The sequence below is a fragment of the Poecilia reticulata genome, chromosome 10 (genome assembly GCF_904066995.2).
Source record: "Poecilia reticulata chromosome 10, P_reticulata-male-v2, whole genome shotgun sequence".
Lineage (NCBI taxonomy): Eukaryota > Metazoa > Chordata > Actinopteri > Cyprinodontiformes > Poeciliidae > Poecilia > Poecilia reticulata.
Window position 1 is genome coordinate 17,219,155 of NC_088839.1, and position 20,807 is coordinate 17,239,961.

A 20,807-nucleotide genomic window follows, 5' to 3' on the forward strand; every position below is an offset into this window, starting at 1 on the left:
AAGAGCATGTATCTTTAATTCTGACAGCGGAGGATGGAGGAGAACCGCAAATGACAGGGACCATGCAGATTCACGTTAAAGTTCTAGATGTAAACGACAACGCACCAGTTTTTAGTCAAACTGTCTACAAAGCAACCATCACTGAAAATTCAGAAAAGGGAACGGTCGTTATTAAGGTGACTGCCTCTGATGCAGACAGTGGACAAAATGGAAACGTGACATATGTTGTAGGAAATAGCATGGATCCGGTTTCAAAATTGTTTCGTATTACTCGTAATGGTGAAGTCATACTGGACGGACCAATCGACTTTGAAAGAGAAAAAATATTTAACCTCGACATTGAAGCGATCGATCAAGGTGGACTCTCTGATTCGAGTAAAATAATAATTGATGTAAGTGATGTGAACGACAATAGCCCAACTATAAATATGATATCCACTTCGGACTCAGTACCTGAAAGTTCAGGACTGAACACAGTCATAGCTTTAATGAGTGTAAATGACCCAGACGCTGAAAATAACGGTAAGGTTAACTGCGTTATAAATGAAAACGTGCCATTTAATATTAAATCTACATCAAGTAATTTCTACAGTTTAGTGACAGACGGTGAATTAGACCGAGAGAGGCATTCTGGGTATGATATCACAGTGACCTGCTCTGATGAAGGAGTACCCTCCCTCTCCAGCAGCGTAACTCTTACATTGCAGATTTCTGATGTAAATGACAACGCACCTGTCTTTGAGAGGAGCTCGTATGACGCTTACATTGTAGAAAACAACACACCGGGTGTCTCTGTATTTGCAGTGAAAGCCAAAGACGCTGACTGGAATCAAAATGCTCGTGTTTCTTACATACTGGAGGACTCATTTATTAACGGAGTGCCAGTCTCCTCCTATGTTTCGGTCAGTGCCGATAGTGGAGTCATTCATGCAGTACGCGCTTTTGACTATGAGCAGATCAAAGATTTCCAATTCAGCATTAAAGCGCAAGATGGAGGCTCTCCTCCGCTGAGCAACAACGTGACTGTGAAAATCCTGATCCAGGATCAGAATGATAATCCACCTCAGGTTCTGTATCCAGTCCAGACTGGTGGCTCCATGGTGGCTGAAATTGTGCCTCGTTCAGCAGATGTGGGCTACCTGGTGACTAAAGTGGTGGCAGTGGATGTGGACTCTGGACAGAATGCCTGGCTCTCCTATAAACTCCAGAAAGCCACAGACAGAGCGCTGTTTGAAGTGGGCTTACAGAATGGAGAAATAAGAACTATCCGTCAGGTGACTGATAAAGATGCTGTGAAACAAAGACTGACTGTCATAGTGGAGGACAACGGGCAGCCCTCTCGTTCAGCTACAGTCATTGTTAACGTGGCGGTGGCGGACAGCTTTCCTGAAGTATTGTCGGAGTTCACGGACTTTACACACGATAAGGAATACAATGACAACTTGACTTTTTACTTAGTGTTGGCTCTGGCTGTGGTTTCTTTTCTCTTCATCACGTGTTTAGTGGTTATTATATCAGTGAAGATCTACAGATGGAGACAGTCTCGCATCCTGTATCACTCCAGCCTCCCTGTGATTCCATATTATCCACCTCGTTACTCAGACACTTTGGGAACAGGAACTCTGCCACACGTGTACAATTACGAGGTGTGTAGAACGGCTGACTCCAGAAAGAGTGACAATAAGGTTGGCAGAACTGGTAGTCAGAACATGTTGATAATGGACCCCAGTTCTACAGGAACCATGCAGCGGATACAAAATGAGAAGAACATCCTGGATGAACCCGACTCTCCTCTGCAGGTTAGAATTCGCTAAACATGTTGTATCTAAACATACATTTTATATTTACAAAACAAAGACAGCTCTTTTTGTAGTCGATGTGGTTTCAGCATCATGGTTAGTGACATATTTATTTAATATATTTCTTTAACCCCTCTCTTTCTTAATATGCTCAATAAGCTTTGAATATGTTAATTATTTCTACATTTTTTATTCATAACCAATTAAATTACTATATGTTTAAAGCAACTCTGTCATTTTTGATAATTGCATTGCCCATTAATAATATTTTGAGTTGAGAAGATTTTTTTTCTTCTTTTTTTTTTTTTTTTACTATTCGTCAAGTGCAGTTCCGTGATGTGAACTCTCTGGGCCGCTGTTGATCAACGTAATGCTATTTAAATAGCGTTCATAGAGAAGGAAAACTCCATGTTTTTTCTCAGTAAGAACGGGCTTTTCAGTGGAGCACGTCGAAAAAAAATAATCGTCACGGAATATATCAATCTCTGGACCAACTTTTTCTTCTTCTCGGTTACAAATATATCACCTTTCAGCAATATTATTCTTCAAAAATTCTGACTGACATAAGCGGATGTATTTTTGCTGGACTGATGCTCCCGATATAACAATGAAACGGCAAGTACTGCTGGTCTTTTCTGCCGTTGCTTTACATTTGGTGCTCGGTCAGGTCAGCTATTCCATTCCTGAGGAAATGAGCAAAGGATCGTTGGTTGGCAACATAGCTCAGGATTTAGGGCTGGACATTAAACGGTTGAACGCGGGTAAAGCTCGCATCCATATGGGAGACAATGCAGAGTACATTCAGCTTAACAAGGAGAGGGGGCTCCTTACGATCAGAGAAAAAATAGACCGCGAAGCTCTCTGTGCTCAGACAACGCCTTGTGCTTTGCATTTACAGATTGCGTTAGGGAACCCGATAGAAATATTTTCCGTTACCGTAGAAATCACTGATATAAATGACAATGCTCCTGTATTTGAAAAGGAAGAGAGAAGGTTTGAAATTAGCGAATCTGCAGTCGTGGGCTCCAAATTCATGCTAGAGAAAGCAATAGACCCAGACATCGAGTTAAATGGTCTCCAAAGCTATTCCCTGAAGCCAAGTGATAATTTTATTCTTAAAGTGCACAGTCAGTCCGACGGTGGCAAAAGAGCTGAAATGATTTTACAGCAACCTCTCGACAGAGAAAAAGAGGAATTTATTTCATTGTTGCTAACAGCAGTAGATGGCGGAAAGCCGCAGCGGTCTGGCACTATGCAGATTCATATTACAGTGTTAGACGCAAACGATAATGCTCCTGTTTTCACACAACCCATTTACAAAGCTACAGTCCAGGAGAACTCAGTTAAAGGAACACTAATCACTAAAGTCAGTGCCTCTGATGCAGACAAAGGTACGAATGGAAAAGTAAGCTACGTAATAGGAAATAGCGCGAGATCTATTTTAGAAATATTCCATATTACTGAAGATGGTGAGCTAATTTTAAACGGGCCTATAAATTATGAGAAAACTAAAAAATATGAAATAGATGTTGAGGCGGTGGACCAGGGAGGTCTTTCTGACTCCTGTAAGGTAATTATTGATATAGGTGATATTAATGACAACAGTCCAATTGTCAAAATTATTTCGTCATCTATTTCAATAGCAGAAGATTCGAAATCTAACACTGTGGTAGCTGTAATGAGCGTTAGTGATCCTGATTCTGAAGAAAAAGGCAAAGTCCGATGTGCAATAAATAAACATATTCCATTTACAATTATGTCAACATCTAGTAACCTGTATAGTTTAGTGACAAACAGTGAGTTAGACAGAGAGAGCGCCTCCGAGTATATTATCACAGTGACCTGCTCTGATGAAGGCGTGCCCTCCCTCTCCAGCAGCGTCATTCTTACATTGCAGATATATGATGTGAATGATAACGCACCTGTCTTTGAGAGGAGCTCATATGAGGCCTACATTGTAGAAAACAACACACCAGGTGTCTCTATATTCACAGTAAAAGCTACAGATGCTGACTGGAACCAGAATGCCCGTGTTTCTTACATACTGGAGGACTCCTCTGTTAACGGAGTGCCAGTCTCTTCATATGTATCTGTTAGTGCTAACAGTGGAGTCATCCATGCAGAGAGATCTTTTGACTATGAGCAGATCAAAGATTTCCAGTTCTGCGTGAAAGCGCAAGATGGAGGCTCTCCTCCACTCAGCAGCAACGTGACTGTGAAAATCTTGATCCAGGATCAGAACGATAATCCACCTCAGGTTCTGTATCCAGTCCAGACTGGTGGCTCCATGGTGGCTGAAATAGTTCCTCGTTCAGCAGATGTGGGCTACCTGGTGACTAAAGTGGTGGCTGTGGATGTGGACTCTGGACAGAATGCCTGGCTCTCCTATAAACTCCAGAAAGCCACAGACAGAGCGCTGTTTGAAGTGGGCTTACAGAATGGAGAAATAAGAACTATCCGTCAGGTGACTGATAAAGATGCTGTGAAACAAAGACTGACTGTCATAGTGGAGGACAACGGGCAGCCCTCTCGTTCAGCTACAGTCATTGTTAACGTGGCGGTGGCGGACAGCTTCCCTGAAGTGTTGTCGGAGTTCACTGACTTTCCACACGATAAGGAATACAATGACAACCTGACTTTTTACTTAGTGTTAGCTCTGGCTGTGGTTTCCTTCCTCTTCATCACGTGTTTAGTGGTTATTATATCAGTGAAGATCTACAGATGGAGACAGTCTCGCATCCTGTATCATTCCAGCCTCCCTGTGATTCCATATTATCCACCTCGTTACTCAGACACTTTGGGAACAGGAACTCTGCCACACGTGTACAATTACGAGGTGTGCAGGACGACTGACTCCAGAAAGAGTGACTGTAAGGTTGGCAGAACAGGTAGTCAAAACATGTTGATAATGGACCCCAGTTCTACAGGGACGATGCAGCGGATGCAAAGTGAGAAGAACATCCTGGATGAACCCGACTCTCCTCTGCAGGTTAGAATGCTCTAGGCATCTTATATATAAACATACGTCTTATATAACAATAACTGTTTTAGTTATAACTAATCAATGTGATTTCAGCACCATGGTTAGCAACATATTTATTTCATATATTTATTTAAACTCCTCTCTTTCTTAACATAATTCTTAAGCTTTGATTGTTCTATTTTATTCATTTTATCGAGTATTTAAAATTTAAAGTTTTATTTATGTAAATTTCTTGTGTAAAAAAGCATCTCCAACTGTTTTATAGTACTTATGTTGCTAATAAAAATATTGGAAGTTTTCAAAGTTTTTATTAATTTATTCCTGAAATGCAGTTCCGTGATGTGAACTCTCTGGGCCGCTGTTGATCAACGTAATGCTATTTAAATAGCGTTCATAGAGAAGGAAAACTCCATGTTTTTTCTCAGTAAGAACGGGCTTGTCAGTGGAGCACGTCGAAAAAAATAATCGTCACGGAATATATCAATCTCTGGAACATCTTTCTTTTTCTTCTTGGTTACAAATATATCACCTTTCAGCAATATTATTCTTCAAAAATTCTGACTGACAAAAGCGGATTTATTTTTGCTGGACTGATGCTCCCGATATAACAATGAAACGGCAAGTACTGCTGGTCTTTTCTGCCGTTGCTTTACATTTGGTGCTCGGTCAGGTCAGCTATTCCATTCCTGAGGAAATGAGCAAAGGATCGTTGGTTGGCAACATAGCTCAGGATTTAGGGCTGGACATTAAACGATTGAACGCGGGTAAAGCTCGCATCCATATGGGAGACAATGCAGAGTACATTCAGCTTAACAAGGAGAGGGGGCTCCTTACGATCAGAGAAAAAATAGACCGCGAAGCTCTCTGTGCTCAGACAACGCCTTGTGCTTTGCATTTGCAGATTGCGTTAGAGAACCCGATGGAAATATTTTCCGTTACCGTAGAAATCACTGATATAAATGACAATGCTCCTGTATTTGAAAAGGAAGAGAGAAGGTTTGAAATTAGCGAATCTGCAGTCGTGGGCTCCAAATTCATGCTAGAGAAAGCAATAGACCCAGACATCGAGTTAAATGGTCTCCAAAGCTATTCCCTGAAGCCAAGTGATAATTTTATTCTTAAAGTGCACAGTCAGTCCGACGGTGGCAAAAGAGCTGAAATGATTTTACAGCAACCTCTCGACAGAGAAAAAGAGGAATTTATTTCATTGTTGCTAACAGCAGTAGATGGCGGAAAGCCGCAGCGGTCTGGCACTATGCAGATTCATATTACAGTGTTAGACGTCAACGATAATGCTCCTGTTTTCACACAACCCATTTACAAAGCTACAGTCCAGGAGAACTCAGTTAAAGGAACACTAATCACTAAAGTCAGTGCCTCTGATGCAGACAAAGGTTCGAATGGAAAAGTAAGCTACGTAATAGGAAATAGCGCGAGATCTATTTTAGAAATATTCCATATTACTGAAGATGGTGAGCTAATTTTAAATGGGCCTATAAATTATGAAAAAAACAAAAAATATGAAATCGATGTAGAGGCGGTGGACCAGGGAGGTCTTTCTGACTCTTGTAAGGTAATTATTGATGTAGGTGATATTAATGACAACAGTCCAATTATCAACATTATTTCGTCATCTATTTCAATAGGAGAAGACTTGAAGTCAAACACAGTGGTAGCTATAATGAGCGTTAGTGATCCTGATTCTGAAGAAAACGGTAAAGTCCGATGTGCAATAAATAAACATATTCCATTTACAATTATGTCAACATCTAGTAACCTGTATAGTTTAGTGACAGACAGTGAGTTAGACAGAGAGAGCGCCTCCGAGTATATTATCACAGTGACCTGCTCTGATGAAGGTGTGCCCTCCCTCTCCAGCAGCGTCACTCTCACCTTAAAGATCTCTGATGTGAATGATAACGCACCTGTCTTTGAGAGAAGCGCTTATGAGACCTACATTGTAGAAAACAACACACCAGGTGTGTCTGTATTCACAGTAACAGCTACAGATGCTGACTGGAACCAGAATGCCCGTGTTTCCTACTTACTAGAAGACTCCTCTGTTAACGGAGTGCCAGTCTCCTCATATATTTCTGTTAGTGCTGATAGTGGAGTCATCCATGCAGTTCGCTCTTTTGACTACGAGCAGATAAAAGATTTCCAGTTCTGCCTGAAAGCGCAGGATGGAGGCTCTCCACCGCTGAGCAGCAACGTCACCGTAAAAATCCTGATCCAGGACCAGAATGATAATCCACCTCAGGTTTTGTACCCAGTCCAGACTGGTGGCTCCATGGTGGCTGAAATGGTGCCGCGTTCAGCAGATGTGGGCTACCTGGTGACTAAAGTGGTGGCTGTGGATGTGGACTCTGGACAGAATGCCTGGCTCTCCTATAAACTGCAGAAAGCCACAGACAGAGCGCTGTTTGAAGTGGGCTTACAGAATGGAGAAATAAGAACTATCCGTCAGGTGACTGATAAAGATGCTGTGAAACAAAGACTGACTGTCATAGTGGAGGACAACGGGCAGCCCTCTCGTTCAGCCACAGTCATTGTTAACGTGGCGGTGGCGGACAGCTTCCCTGAAGTGTTGTCGGAGTTCACTGACTTTCCACACGATAAGGAATACAATGACAACCTGACTTTTTACTTAGTGTTGGCTCTGGCTGTGGTTTCCTTCCTCTTCATCACGTGTTTAGTGGTTATTATATCAGTGAAGATCTACAGGTGGAGACAGTCTCGCATCCTGTATCACTCCAGCCTCCCTGTGATTCCATATTATCCACCTCGTTACTCAGACACTATGGGAACAGGAACTCTTCCACACGTGTACAATTACGAGGTGTGCAGGACAACTGACTCCAGAAAAAGTGACAATAAGTTCGGAAGAGCTGGTAGTCAGAACATGTTGATAATGGACCCCAATTCTACAGGGACTTTGCAGCGAATGCAAAGTGAGACGAACATCCTGGATGAACCCGACTCTCCTCTTGAGGTTAGCATTCAGTGACCTAAAAATCATGTTTTCTAAATATACATTTTCTTAGAAATGTTTCTCCCCGTTTTATTTATTTTTAATAACAGAATTTTTATCATTTCAAAACCTTTTGCATCAATTATTTTCTTCAGCACCTTGGAGAGTAGTATTATCATATTTTCTATTATGATAAAGATTGTGATAAAGACTTTATTTTCTTCGTTTTCATTCTTACTTATGCACTTTATATAAACTAGTTTTCCAGTGGATGATTTAGTCGTAGATCTTCGTTTCTCTATTTTTTGTCCTTTCTCTTACTTTTTACTTTACATAATACTTGTCATGCAGTTTTCTTATTTTGACTCAGTGGGCCGCTGTTGTCTGCTCCGTCGCAGTTACAATATTTAAACAGCAGCACCTCCTCTCCGCTTAGATGTTTAAGATTGAAGGGGACGGCATTGATCGCTTTGTCTTCATTTGTGATTTTTTTTAACACCACAACGACGGCAGGATATCTATTTCCTACATAAATCTGAGGATTGTTTATCTCTATGCTTTTTCTTCTTTCGTTGAAGCGGAAAATCAAGAGGGTGCACTGTTCTTTTACCGGTATTTTCCTTACACAATGAGACGGCAAGTGCTGTTGTTTGTATCCATTCTCCTTTTTAGAGCAGTATCCAGTCAAGTCAGCTATTCCATTCGGGAAGAAATGGCGAAAGGTTCGTTGGTTGGTAACGTAGCTCAAGATTTGGGCTTGGATGTTAAACGACTGAGGTTAGGAAACGGCCGTGTTTATTCTGGTGATAGCAGCGATTTCGTCGAACTGAATGCTGAGAGAGGAGTTCTCCTCGTTAAAGAAAGAATAGACAGAGAGGCGCTATGCGGTGACACGGCGCCATGCGCTCTGCATTTTCAGATTGTGCTGGAAAATCCCATGGAATTTTACAGCGTAACTGTTGAAATTACAGATATCAACGACAACGCTCCGACTTTTGAAAAAGCTGAAATCAAATTCATGATTAGCGAGACTGCAGCTGTTGGAGCAAAATTTGACTTAGAGAGAGCTGTGGATTTGGATGTTGGCATTAACACCCTCCAAACATACGTCCTTAAACCCACTGGTTATTTTGTGCTGAAATTACAGAATCAGGCTGACGGTACAAAGAATGTAGAAATGGTATTACAGAAACCCCTAGACAGGGAAAAAAATGAGTTCATTTCATTGGTATTAACAGCTGTTGATGGAGGAGAGCCGCAGATGTCTGGAACAATGCAGATTCTCATTACAGTGTTAGACGCGAATGATAATGCGCCTGTTTTTACGCAGCCAATATACAAGGCGACTGTTAGTGAAAATTCAGCAAAGGGCACGGTAGTGACCGCTGTTAGTGCCTCAGATGCTGATCAGGGTTTGAATAGTAAGATCACATATTCCATTACAAGCACTATGGATGAAGTAAGGCAGATTTTTGAAGTAAACGAAGAAAACGGTGAAGTTACACTAATTGGTGGCTTGGATTATGAAAAGAAAAGGCTTTTTCAGATCAATGTTCGTGCAAGAGATAATGGAGGGCTAACTGATTCATGCAAACTGATGGTTGATGTTGTAGACATAAATGATAATGAGCCAGTCATTAAAATTATGTCAAAATCTACTGTAATATCTGAAAGTGCAAATACTAATACAGTTGTTACGATGATTAATATCCAGGATCCAGATGCAGGTAAAAATGGAAATGTTCAATGTTTTTTAAATGAGGACATTCCCTTTGTTCTTAAATTAACCACAAATAATTTCTACAGTTTGGTGACAGAAGGTGAATTAGACAGAGAGCGAGCCTCTGAGTATAATATCACAGTGACCTGCTCTGATGAAGGAGTACCCTCCCTCTCTAGCAGCGTCACTCTCACCTTGCAGATTTCTGATGTGAATGACAACGCACCTGTCTTTGAGAGAAGCTCATATGAGGCCTACATTGTAGAAAACAACACACCAGGTGTCTCTGTACTTATATTGAAAGCTACAGATGCTGACTGGAACCAGAATGCTCGTGTTTCTTACATTTTGGAGGACTCCTCTGTGAACGGAGTGCCAGTCTCCTCATATGTGTCCATCAGTGCTGATAATGGAGTCATTCAAGCAGTGCGATCTTTTGACTATGAGCAGATCAAAGATTTCCAGTTCAGCATTAAAGCGCAGGATGGAGGCTCTCCTCCGCTCAGCAGTAACGTGACTATAAAAATCCTGATCCAGGATCAGAATGATAACCCCCCTCAGGTTCTGTACCCAGTCCAGACTGGTGGTTCCATGGTGGCTGAAATGGTGTCTCGTTCAGCAGATGTGGGCTACCTGGTGACTAAAGTGGTGGCTGTGGATGTGGACTCTGGACAAAATGCCTGGCTCTCCTATAAACTCCAGAAAGCCACAGACAGAGCGCTGTTTGAAGTGGGCTTACAGAATGGAGAAATAAGAACTATCCGTCAGGTGACTGATAAAGATGCTGTGAAACAAAGACTGACTGTCATAGTGGAGGACAACGGGCAGCCCTCTCGTTCAGCTACAGTCATTGTTAACGTGGCGGTGGCGGACAGCTTCCCTGAAGTGTTGTCGGAGTTCACTGACTTTCCACACGATAAGGAATACAATGACAACCTTACTTTTTACTTAGTGTTGGCTCTGGCTGTGGTTTCCTTCCTCTTCATCACGTGTTTAGTGGTGATTATATCAGTGAAGATCTACAGATGGAGACAGTCTCGTATCCTGTATCACTCCAGCCTCCCTGTGATTCCATATTATCCACCTCGTTACTCCGACACTATGGGAACAGGAACTCTGCCACACGTGTACAATTACGAGGTGTGCAGGACGACTGACTCCAGGAAAAGTGATGGTAAATTCGTTAGAGCTGGTAGTCAGAACCTGTTGATTATGGACCCCAGTTCAACAGGGACGATGCAGCGGATACAGAGTGGGAAAAACATTCTGGATGAACCAGATTCTCCTCTAGAGGTTGGTTATTTCAGACACAAATATACCTACATCTATATATCTATATATCTATATCTATATCTATCTATATATATCTATCTATATTTATATATCTATATATATATATATCTATCTATCTATCTATCTATCTATATATATATATATATATATATATATATATATATATATATATATATATATATATATATATATATGTTATATACATATCTATATGTAGGTAGATATGTAGGTATAGTTATAGATGTGCGTGTGTGTCTGTGTGTGCGTGCGTGCGTGTGTGTGTGTGTGTGTGAGATCAGTCGAGTGCGCCTCATCATTATCATACACTTGCATTCAGGACCATGGATAGAGTTGACTCTATCCATGGTTTGCTTGCTTTCCTTGCTTTCTTCTAGAAATTGCATTTGACGTGTTATTGTCTTTTCTCTTTTCTTTTATGTTTTATTTTCAACATTTCATCATAAAGAATAATATATATTTAGCATATGAGTATCTATTTTAATAAAACATCACTAATGTTCTATACAATGTATCCCTTTTCAGTGTGTGCTCTTCAACGTATTGCAAAGAAATAATTTTTCTCATGGGAAAGTTTTTTGCCTTTTTCATTCTTCTCACTTTTCTACTGATTCATCCTTCTTGTTGTAAATGTGATGCTCAAAAGTGCCTGTTGTTTTTTTGTTTTTTTGTTGTTTTGATTTTTATTTTTTATTTTTGCTAATCTTATCCTTGCTCTGTTATCAGAATTTCAATGGGAGCATCTGCACTGCAATTTGGTATTTTAACTCCAAGCGACGCTGTTGACCAGTCTGTGCTCGGTTTATACTCTATAAGCGAGCGGTACCTCCCATCGTCTCTACATTTTAGAAAGACGTAAGACTTGGACATGGCAGAAATGATAAATACACTGATGTGTGTATGATTCAACAATATCGAGTCGGAATTTTGTTCTCGTTGTGAGGAATTCCTACATGTTTAACACATTTTGGATTAGTGAAAGCCGTGACGCTGGACAACGGCTTTCTATTGTGGATCTGAAGACGTTATCCGACATGACTACGAGACGGCAAGTTCTATTGTTTCTCTCGCTCATCTCCTTCAGCACAGCGGCTGCTCAAATCAGCTACTCTGTTCCCGAGGAAATGACAAAGGGCTCTCTTGTTGGTAATGTTGCCCAGGATTTAGGTTTAGATGTGAAGCGACTGAAAAGTGGAAAAGCTCGTGTTTTCACTCGCGATAGCACAGCATACGTCGAGCTGAACAGAGATAGAGGGATTCTGCTACTGAAAGAAAGGATAGACAGGGAGGCGCTTTGTGAGCAAATAATGCCCTGCGCTTTGCATTTTCAGATACTACTGGAAGATCCTATGGAATTTTACAGTGTCACTGTGGAAATAACGGATATAAACGACAACCCTCCGACCTTTAGAACAAGCCAGGCTCATTTTAACATCAGTGAATCTGCGCTTATTGGCACAATCTTCACACTAGACCGAGCGACAGATCTCGATGTGGGAGAAAATAGTTTGAAAGCATATACGTTAAATCCAACTGATATTTTTTCTCTGAAATCTATTAGCCAAATAGAAGGTCGTAAAAATATTGAAATGGTTTTGAATGCGCAGCTTGATAGGGAGAAAAATGAACTGCTGACATTGGTTCTGACCGCGGTGGATGGGGGAGAACCGCAGATGACCGGAACAATGCAAATAATAATCAATGTTTTAGACGCAAATGACAACGCTCCAGTTTTTACACAACCTGTTTATAAAGCATTTATAAAAGAAGATCAACCGATAGGAACAGTAATAATTAGAATTACTGCAACAGATGCGGACGAGGGAGCTAATGGTCGTATTTCGTATTCAATTTCAGCTATGACAGATCAGGGGCATGGGCTGTTTAAAATAGATAAAGAAAGCGGCGAAGTGACTTTAAATGGAAAAACAGATTATGAGAAAGCAAAAAATTACGAGGTGAATCTTCGAGCATCAGATGATGGTGGACTGACCGGATCTTCTAAACTGATCGTTGATATAATTGACGTGAATGACAACCGCCCAGACATACATATCATGTCTAAATCAAATATGATTTCAGAAGGTGCGAAACCAAACACCGTCGTGACCATTATAAATGTGGAGGATGCAGATTCAAATGATAATGGCAATGTGCATTGCGTGATAAATAATAAGGATTATTTTGTTTTAAAGTCCACATCTGAAAAATTTTACACTTTAATGACAGATAGTGAATTAGATAGAGAGATAATCTCTGCATATAATATCACAGTGACCTGCTCTGATGAAGGAGTACCCTCCCTCTCCAGCAGTGTCATTCTCACCTTACAGATCTCTGATGTGAATGATAACGCACCTGTCTTTGAGAGAAGCTCATATGAGGCCGAGTTTGTTGAAAACAACACACCAGGTGTGTCTATATTTACAGTAAAAGCTACAGACGCTGACACGAATCAAAACGCTCGTGTTTCTTATATACTAGAGGAATCCTCTGTTAACGGAGTGAGAGTCTCTTCATATGTATCTGTTAGTGCTGATAGTGGAGTCATCCATGCAGTGCGATCTTTTGACTACGAGCAGATCAAAGATTTTCAGTTTTGCGTGAAAGCGCAAGATGGAGGCTCTCCTCCACTCAGCAGCAACATAACAGTGAAAATCCTGATCCAGGATCAGAACGATAATCCCCCTCAAGTTTTGTACCCAGTCCAGACTGGTGGCTCCATGGTGGCTGAAATGGTGCCTCGTTCAGCAGATGTGGGCTACCTGGTGACCAAAGTGGTGGCTGTGGATGTGGACTCTGGACAGAATGCCTGGCTCTCCTATAAACTCCAGAAAGCCACAGACAGAGCGCTGTTTGAAGTGGGCTTACAGAATGGAGAAATAAGAACTATCCGTCAGGTGACTGATAAAGATGCTGTGAAACAAAGACTGACTGTCATAGTGGAGGACAACGGGCAGCCCTCTCGTTCAGCTACAGTCATTGTTAACGTGGCGGTGGCGGACAGCTTCCCTGAAGTGTTGTCGGAGTTCACTGACTTTCCACACGATAAGGAATACAATGACAACCTGACTTTTTACTTAGTGTTGGCTCTGGCTGTGGTTTCCTTCCTCTTCATCACGTGTTTAGTGGTTATTATATCAGTGAAGATCTACAGATGGAGACAGTCTCGCATCCTGTATCACTCCAGCCTCCCTGTGATTCCATATTATCCACCTCGTTACTCTGACACTTTGGGAACAGGAACTCTGCCACATGTGTACAATTACGAGGTGTGCAGAACGACTGATTCCAGAAAAAGTGACATTAAGGTGGGCAGAACTGGTAGTCAGAACATGTTGATAATGGATCCCAGTTCTACAGGAACCATGCAGCGGATACAGAGTGAGAAGAGCATCCTGGATGAACCCGACTCTCCTCTAGAGGTTAGCATTTTCCTGCTGTGACTTTCATTGGTTGTGAAACATTTAAATAATTTGTCTTGTTTTCAGTACTCTTGCCAGTGACCTGCCTTTGTATTTATTATTCCCCCGCCCTAATCTTTCCTTGTTTTTAATCTAAAAAATTATTGAATGCAAAAATGAAATGATCATTTTATATTTTATGCTATTGCAAATATGAAATTATTTCATAACATTTAAAAAAATGTCTTGTTTTCAGTACCCTGGCCAGTGACCCGCTTTTGTATTCATAAGTCCCTCCTGCCCATTCACGTCTTTCTTTTTATGTATAAAAATCCATTAAGAAGTGTAAAGACGAAAGATTCATTTCATTTTAACATTAGTGATGGCATATGTTTAATTCATTTATTTTGTTTTATTTCTTCTAAGAATATTGAGATTTAAGTCTAAATTCTAAAACAGAATTTTGAATTCTATGTTAGTTGTTGAGTTCTCAGTGCACTGCTTCGTTTTGAGCTCGAAGTGCCGCTGTTGGCTAGTTTGTATCAAATACACTGCAGACTCGTTTTGCCTCCCATCACGTCTTTATTTTAGACAGAGGAAGAGAGAGAAGCGAAATGCATAGTCGATGCACTCAGCGTCCAGGATATCTTCAAAATTTTCTTTCTTTGAATAATTCATAATCCTCGTGGAATTTTTTTTAATACTTTATTTTATGGAATACAAGATATTTTGGTTCTTAGTACTTTGCCTATGGATCACGTCGGACAAACAATGAGAAGGGAAGTGCTGTTGTTTTTTTTGGCCCATTTCGTTTGCTCGGTGCTCGGTCAGGTCAGCTACTCCGTTCCTGAGGAATTGCCGAAAGGTTCTGTAGTCGGTAATGTTGCTGAAGATTTTGGTTTGGATATTAAAAGACTAAAAACAGGAAAAGCTCGAATATTTAGTCGAGACGGCGATAAATATGTTGAGCTGCATAATGAAAGAGGCGTCCTTCTCATCAAAAACAGAATAGACAGAGAGACGCTGTGTGGACAAACGGCGCCCTGTTCGCTGCATTTCCAGATTATATTAGAAAATCCCATGGAATTTTATAGTGTTACTCTTGAGATTACAGATATTAATGACAATCCTCCATCGTTTGAAAAAAGCGATGTGAAATTCAAAATAAGAGAATCGGCTGTCCGTGGGGCTAAATTCATTTTAGATCGTGCTTTTGATCTCGATGTGGGCGTTAACGGACTAAAGACCTATACACTTGAACCAAAAGAACACTTTGTGGTCAAGTTACATGATCAGGCAGACGGTTCAAAGAATGTTGAAATGATTTTGGAGAAACCGCTTGACAGGGAAAAACAGGAACACATTTCTTTGGTGTTGACTGCGCTGGATGGGGGAGAGCCACAGATGACTGGAACAATGCAGATCCTCATCACCGTTTTAGATGCCAATGATAACGCTCCTGTTTTTACACAGCCGGCTTATAAGGCTTCAATCAGAGAAAATTCCCCGGTAGGAACAGTTGTAATGGCAGTCACGGCGACAGATGCAGACGAAGGCTCCAATGGTAGAATTACCTATTCAATATCGAGTATAATTGAAAATGCGCGCGGGGTATTTGGAGTAAATGCTGAAAGTGGTGAAATTACACTGAGAAGAGATGTTGACTATGAAAAAGTTAATTCGTTTCAGATGAATATTCGTGCAAGTGATGATGGTGGGCTAGAAGACTCTTGTAAAGTGACGATTGACGTCATAGACGTAAATGACAATCAACCCAACATCCAAATTATATCCAAATCAAACGTTATATCAGAAGATGCCACCCTCGGTACTGTTGTGACGATGATAAACATAGAAGACGAGGACTCCGGAGACAACGGAAAGGTCCACTGCTCCATAAATGATAATATTCCGTTTCTGATGAAATATTCAACTGGAGAATTTTATAGCTTAATAACAGAGAATGAACTAGATAGAGAAATAGCATCTGAGTATAATATCACAGTGACCTGCTCTGATGAAGGAGTACCCTCCCTCTCCAGCAGCGTCACTCTCACTTTACAGATCTCTGATGTGAATGACAACTCGCCTGTCTTTGAGAGGAGCTCATATGAGGCCTACATTGTAGAAAACAACACACCAGGTGTCTCTGTATTTACAGTAAAAGCTACAGACGCTGACTGGAAACAGAATGCTCGAGTTTCTTACATCCTAGAGGATTCCTCTATTAACGGAGTGCCAGTCTCCTCATATGTGTCCGTCAGTGCTGATAGTGGAGTCATTCATGCAGGTCGCTCTTTTGACTACGAGCAGATGAAGGATTTCCAATTCTGCATTAAAGCACAAGATGGAGGCTCTCCTCCACTCAGCAGCAACGTTACTGTGAAAATCCTGATCCAGGATCAGAATGATAATCCACCTCAAGTTTTGTACCCAATCCAGACAGGTGGCTCCATGGTGGCTGAAATGGTGCCTCGTTCAGCAGAAGTGAGCTACCTGGTGACTAAAGTGGTGGCTGTGGATGTGGACTCTGGACAGAATGCCTGGCTCTCCTATAAACTCCAGAAAGCCACAGACAGAGCGCTGTTTGAAGTGGGCTTACAGAATGGAGAAATAAGAACTATCCGTCAGGTGACTGATAAAGATGCTGTGAAACAAAGACTGACTGTCATAGTGGAGGACAACGGGCAGCCCTCTCGTTCAGCTACAGTCATTGTTAACGTGGCGGTGGCGGACAGCTTCCCTGAAGTGTTGTCGGAGTTCACTGACTTTCCACACGATAAGGAATACAATGACAACCTGACTTTTTACTTAGTGTTGGCTCTGGCTGTGGTTTCCTTCCTCTTCATCACGTGTTTAGTGGTTATTATATCAGTGAAGATCTACAGATGGAGACAGTCTCGCATCCTGTATCACTCCAGCCTCCCTGTGATTCCGTATTATCCACCTCGTTACTCAGACACTTTGGGAACAGGAACTCTGCCACATGTGTACAATTACGAGGTGTGCAGGACGTCTGACTCCAGAAAGAGTGACTGTAAGTTAGGAAGAGCTGGTAGTCAGAATGTGTTGATAATGGACCCCAGTTCTTCAGAGACACTGCAGCGGATAGAGAGTAAAAAGAACATCCTGGATGAACCCGATTCTCCTCTAGAGGTTGGTTATTTGGGTTTGAAGTCAATACTTTTTTTATTTTATTTTATTTTAGTTAAACAGTCTTAGCTGACACCAATTGATCAGCACCTTGGACAGAGCAAAATGTTAGTATTTTTCTGATATCTGTGTGTGTCTGTCTGTTTGTCTGTCTTTCAATCTGTCTGTCTCTATGTCTGTTTGTCTGTCTGACTGTTATTCTCTCAGTCTATCTTATTTCATCGATTCATATTTTACTTAGCGCTTTGACTGTGTAAAAATTCTGTAGTTTCATATTTTATCTCGAGGGGTCGCTGTGGGTTAATGTCAGGGAAATTAAACCTTCCCTTCGACAGAAACGCTCCATCCTCTGTTTTTTTCGCAGATAGCCTGACAAAGAGACTCGTTCTGAACTCAACATGCGCTCATAGTGTAATAATTCGTCAGCATTGAACATTTATTACTTTGTCCATTCGGTTATTTCAGTGGTTTTTCAAGATGGCTGCTTTGCGGCGTTTAAACAAGGAGGGCATTTTTCCGATGTGGCTGCTGCTCCTCAGCGTCTGTGTCGCAGAGATTGCTTTCGGTCAGGTCCGTTATTCAATACCCGAAGAGATGTCGACTGGCTCGGTCGTCGGGAATATTGTCCAGGATCTAGGCTTGGATATTAAACGACTGAAGTCTGGGCGTGCCAGGATTTTTACCGAAGATGGCAGTGAGTACATCGGGCTGAATATAGAGAAAGGAACCTTGGTCGTGACTAAAAGGATTGATAGAGAAGTATTGTGCAAGCAGCTGTCTCCCTGCTCTCTGCATTTCCAAATTATTTTAGAAAATCCGATGGAGCTGCAAAGAATAGACGTAGAGATTACAGATGTTAACGATAATTCTCCGTTTTTTTCTAAAAAAGAATACAATTTCCAGGTTAGCGAATCTGCCTCTTCAGGGTCTCGTTATTTGCTGGAGAGTGCCAAAGATCCAGATGTAGCTCAAAACACCATACAAATATATAAACTAAACCCTACAGACCATTTCAAGTTGAACACCGTGTCTCGGTCTGACGGAACAAAATACATTGAAATGGTTCTTCACACGCTGCTAGACAGAGAAAAACAAGACGAGCACAAACTGACCCTGACTGCGCTAGATGGGGGTAATCCTCAGAAATCCGGATCTGTTAAAATAAATGTGATTGTCTTGGATGCTAATGACAATGCGCCAGTATTTAGTCAGTCTGTCTACAGAGTCATCGTTCTTGAAAACGCACCTCAAGGCACAGCTATTATCAGAGTTAGTGCTACTGATAATGATAAGGGGGGAAACCAAGAGGTGACGTATTCCTTTTCACAGCATACTAACACCGTAGCATCCCTGTTTAATATTGATCATCAAACTGGAGAAATTATATTAACTGCTGTGTTAGATTATGAAAAAGTTAAGCATTACGAAATAGATGTTGAAGCAACAGACAACGGAGGACTAACAGACGCCTGTAAGGTTCTGATTGAGGTGACTGACATAAATGACAATCCTCCTATAATAAGCATAATTTCGCTTTCCAACCCCATTCCTGAAGATTCTGAGTTAAATACAGTTATTGCGATGATCAACATTAAAGATTTAGACTCAGGAAAGAATGGCCAAGTTCACTGTTTTATAAACCCAGAACTGCCTTTCAAAATCACATCATCGACACCTAATTTTTATAGTCTTGTGTCTGCTGATGTTCTGGATCGTGAAACTGATCCAGTTTATAATATAACGATAACAGCAGTGGACAAGGGCTCGCCCTCTTTTTCCGCGAACAAAACAATTAATTTAAAAATATCAGATGTAAACGATAACGCCCCGGTGTTCCCACTGCCTTCTTTCACTGCTTTTGTGTCTGAAAACAATTCGCCGGGTATGAGTCTTCTGTCTGTCAAAGCCAGTGACCAAGATGACGGAAACAACGCGCGCATTTCTTATTTTCTGGAGGACATCCAGCTGAATGGGATGTCGGCTTTAGCTTATTTTTCGGTAACTGCAGAGAGCGGAGAGATTCTGGCAGTGCGCTCCTTTGACTACGAACAACTTAAAGAGTTTAACATTCGTATCAAAGCGCAGGATGGAGGCTCTCCTCCGCTCAGCAGCAACGTGACTGTGAAAATCCTGATCCAGGACCAGAACGATAATCCACCTCAGGTTTTGTACCCAGTCCAGACTGGTGGCTCCATGGTGGCTGAAATGGTGCCTCGTTCAGCAGATGTGGGCTACCTGGTGACTAAAGTGGTGGCTGTGGATGTGGACTCTGGACAGAATGCCTGGCTCTCCTATAAACTCCAGAAAGCCACAGACAGAGCGCTGTTTGAAGTGGGCTTACAGAATGGAGAAATAAGAACTATCCGTCAGGTGACTGATAAAGATGCTGTGAAACAAAGACTGACTGTCATAGTGGAGGACAACGGGCAGCCCTCTCGTTCAGCTACAGTCATTGTCAACGTGGCGGTGGCGGACAGCTTCCCTGAAGTGTTGTCGGAGTTCACTGACTTTCCACATGATAAGGAATACAATGACAACCTGACTTTTTACTTAGTGTTGGCTCTGGCTGTGGTTTCCTTCCTCTTCATCACGTGTTTAGTGGTTATTATTTCAGTGAAGATCTACAGGTGGAGACAGGAGCGAGTATTTTACAAATCTAGTGGGAATCTCCCAGTGATTCCATATTACCCGCCTCTTTACGCAGACGCAGTGGGTACAGGGAATTTAAAGCAGGATTTTGGCTACGAGGTGTACGGCACTACTGACTCTAGGAGGAGTGACGTCAAAGACTTGAGGCCCTTCCGTGAAAGCACTCTGAGCGTTGACCGCAGCGCTAGCAGGACAATGCCAAGACTTAAAACAGAGTCGGAGAATTTACTGACAGAGGTGAGATCACCGCAGCTTCGCTGACATTATTGGTGCCATGCATCGTTTCTTCTCCAAGGTTTTTACTTTGTAGCTAGATCTTCACAAGTTTAGGATTTTTAGTTGTCAATAAACATGTTCTCTACATCCAAATTGATCGTTTTTAGATTATATAAAATATTTTGTCTGCATACATGCATACATACATACATACATACATACATACATACATACATACATACATACATACATACATACATACATACATACATACATACATACATACATACATACATACATACATACATACATACATACATACATACATACATACATTCAACTGTGTGCATTTTATAAAGTACATCTATCTTTGACAATAGCTGCCATTTTAGAACACTTAGCACCAAATCATATTGTTGTTTTGAATTTGTAAAGTAATACTTTTGGCAGTTGAAAGCACCTCAAAAGCTTGATATCACCTGATACTTGTCAATGTTTAGACAAACTTGTACCTCATCTGTGGATTGATTTATCACTAAGTCTTCAATGTATATCAGAAAACCTGGCAGAGATGGCATATGCAGTTCTGATAGCTAAAATG

General features: G+C 41.3%; 1 protein-coding gene across 43 annotated transcripts in view; it reads left to right on the forward strand.

Moving 5' to 3' along the window:
- LOC103471737 (protocadherin gamma-C5-like) overlaps nt 1–20,807 on the forward strand; it is a 256,760-nt gene that overhangs the window by 188,918 nt on the left and 47,035 nt on the right. The window contains exon 1 of one of the 43 annotated variants that reach the window (XM_081611464.1): nt 2,226–4,788. The exons of 33 other annotated variants lie outside the window; for them this stretch is intronic. In XM_081611464.1, the coding sequence (XP_081467590.1) occupies nt 2,371–4,788 (2,418 nt within the window). In that variant the 5' untranslated portion in view covers nt 2,226–2,370. Of the gene's footprint in view, nt 1–2,225; nt 4,789–5,195; nt 7,775–8,054; nt 10,767–11,314; nt 14,210–14,763; nt 17,345–18,041; nt 20,228–20,807 lie in introns of those variants that run through there. 9 more of the 43 variants (XM_081611483.1, XM_081611492.1, XM_081611480.1 and 6 more) reach the window with 9 other exon arrangements.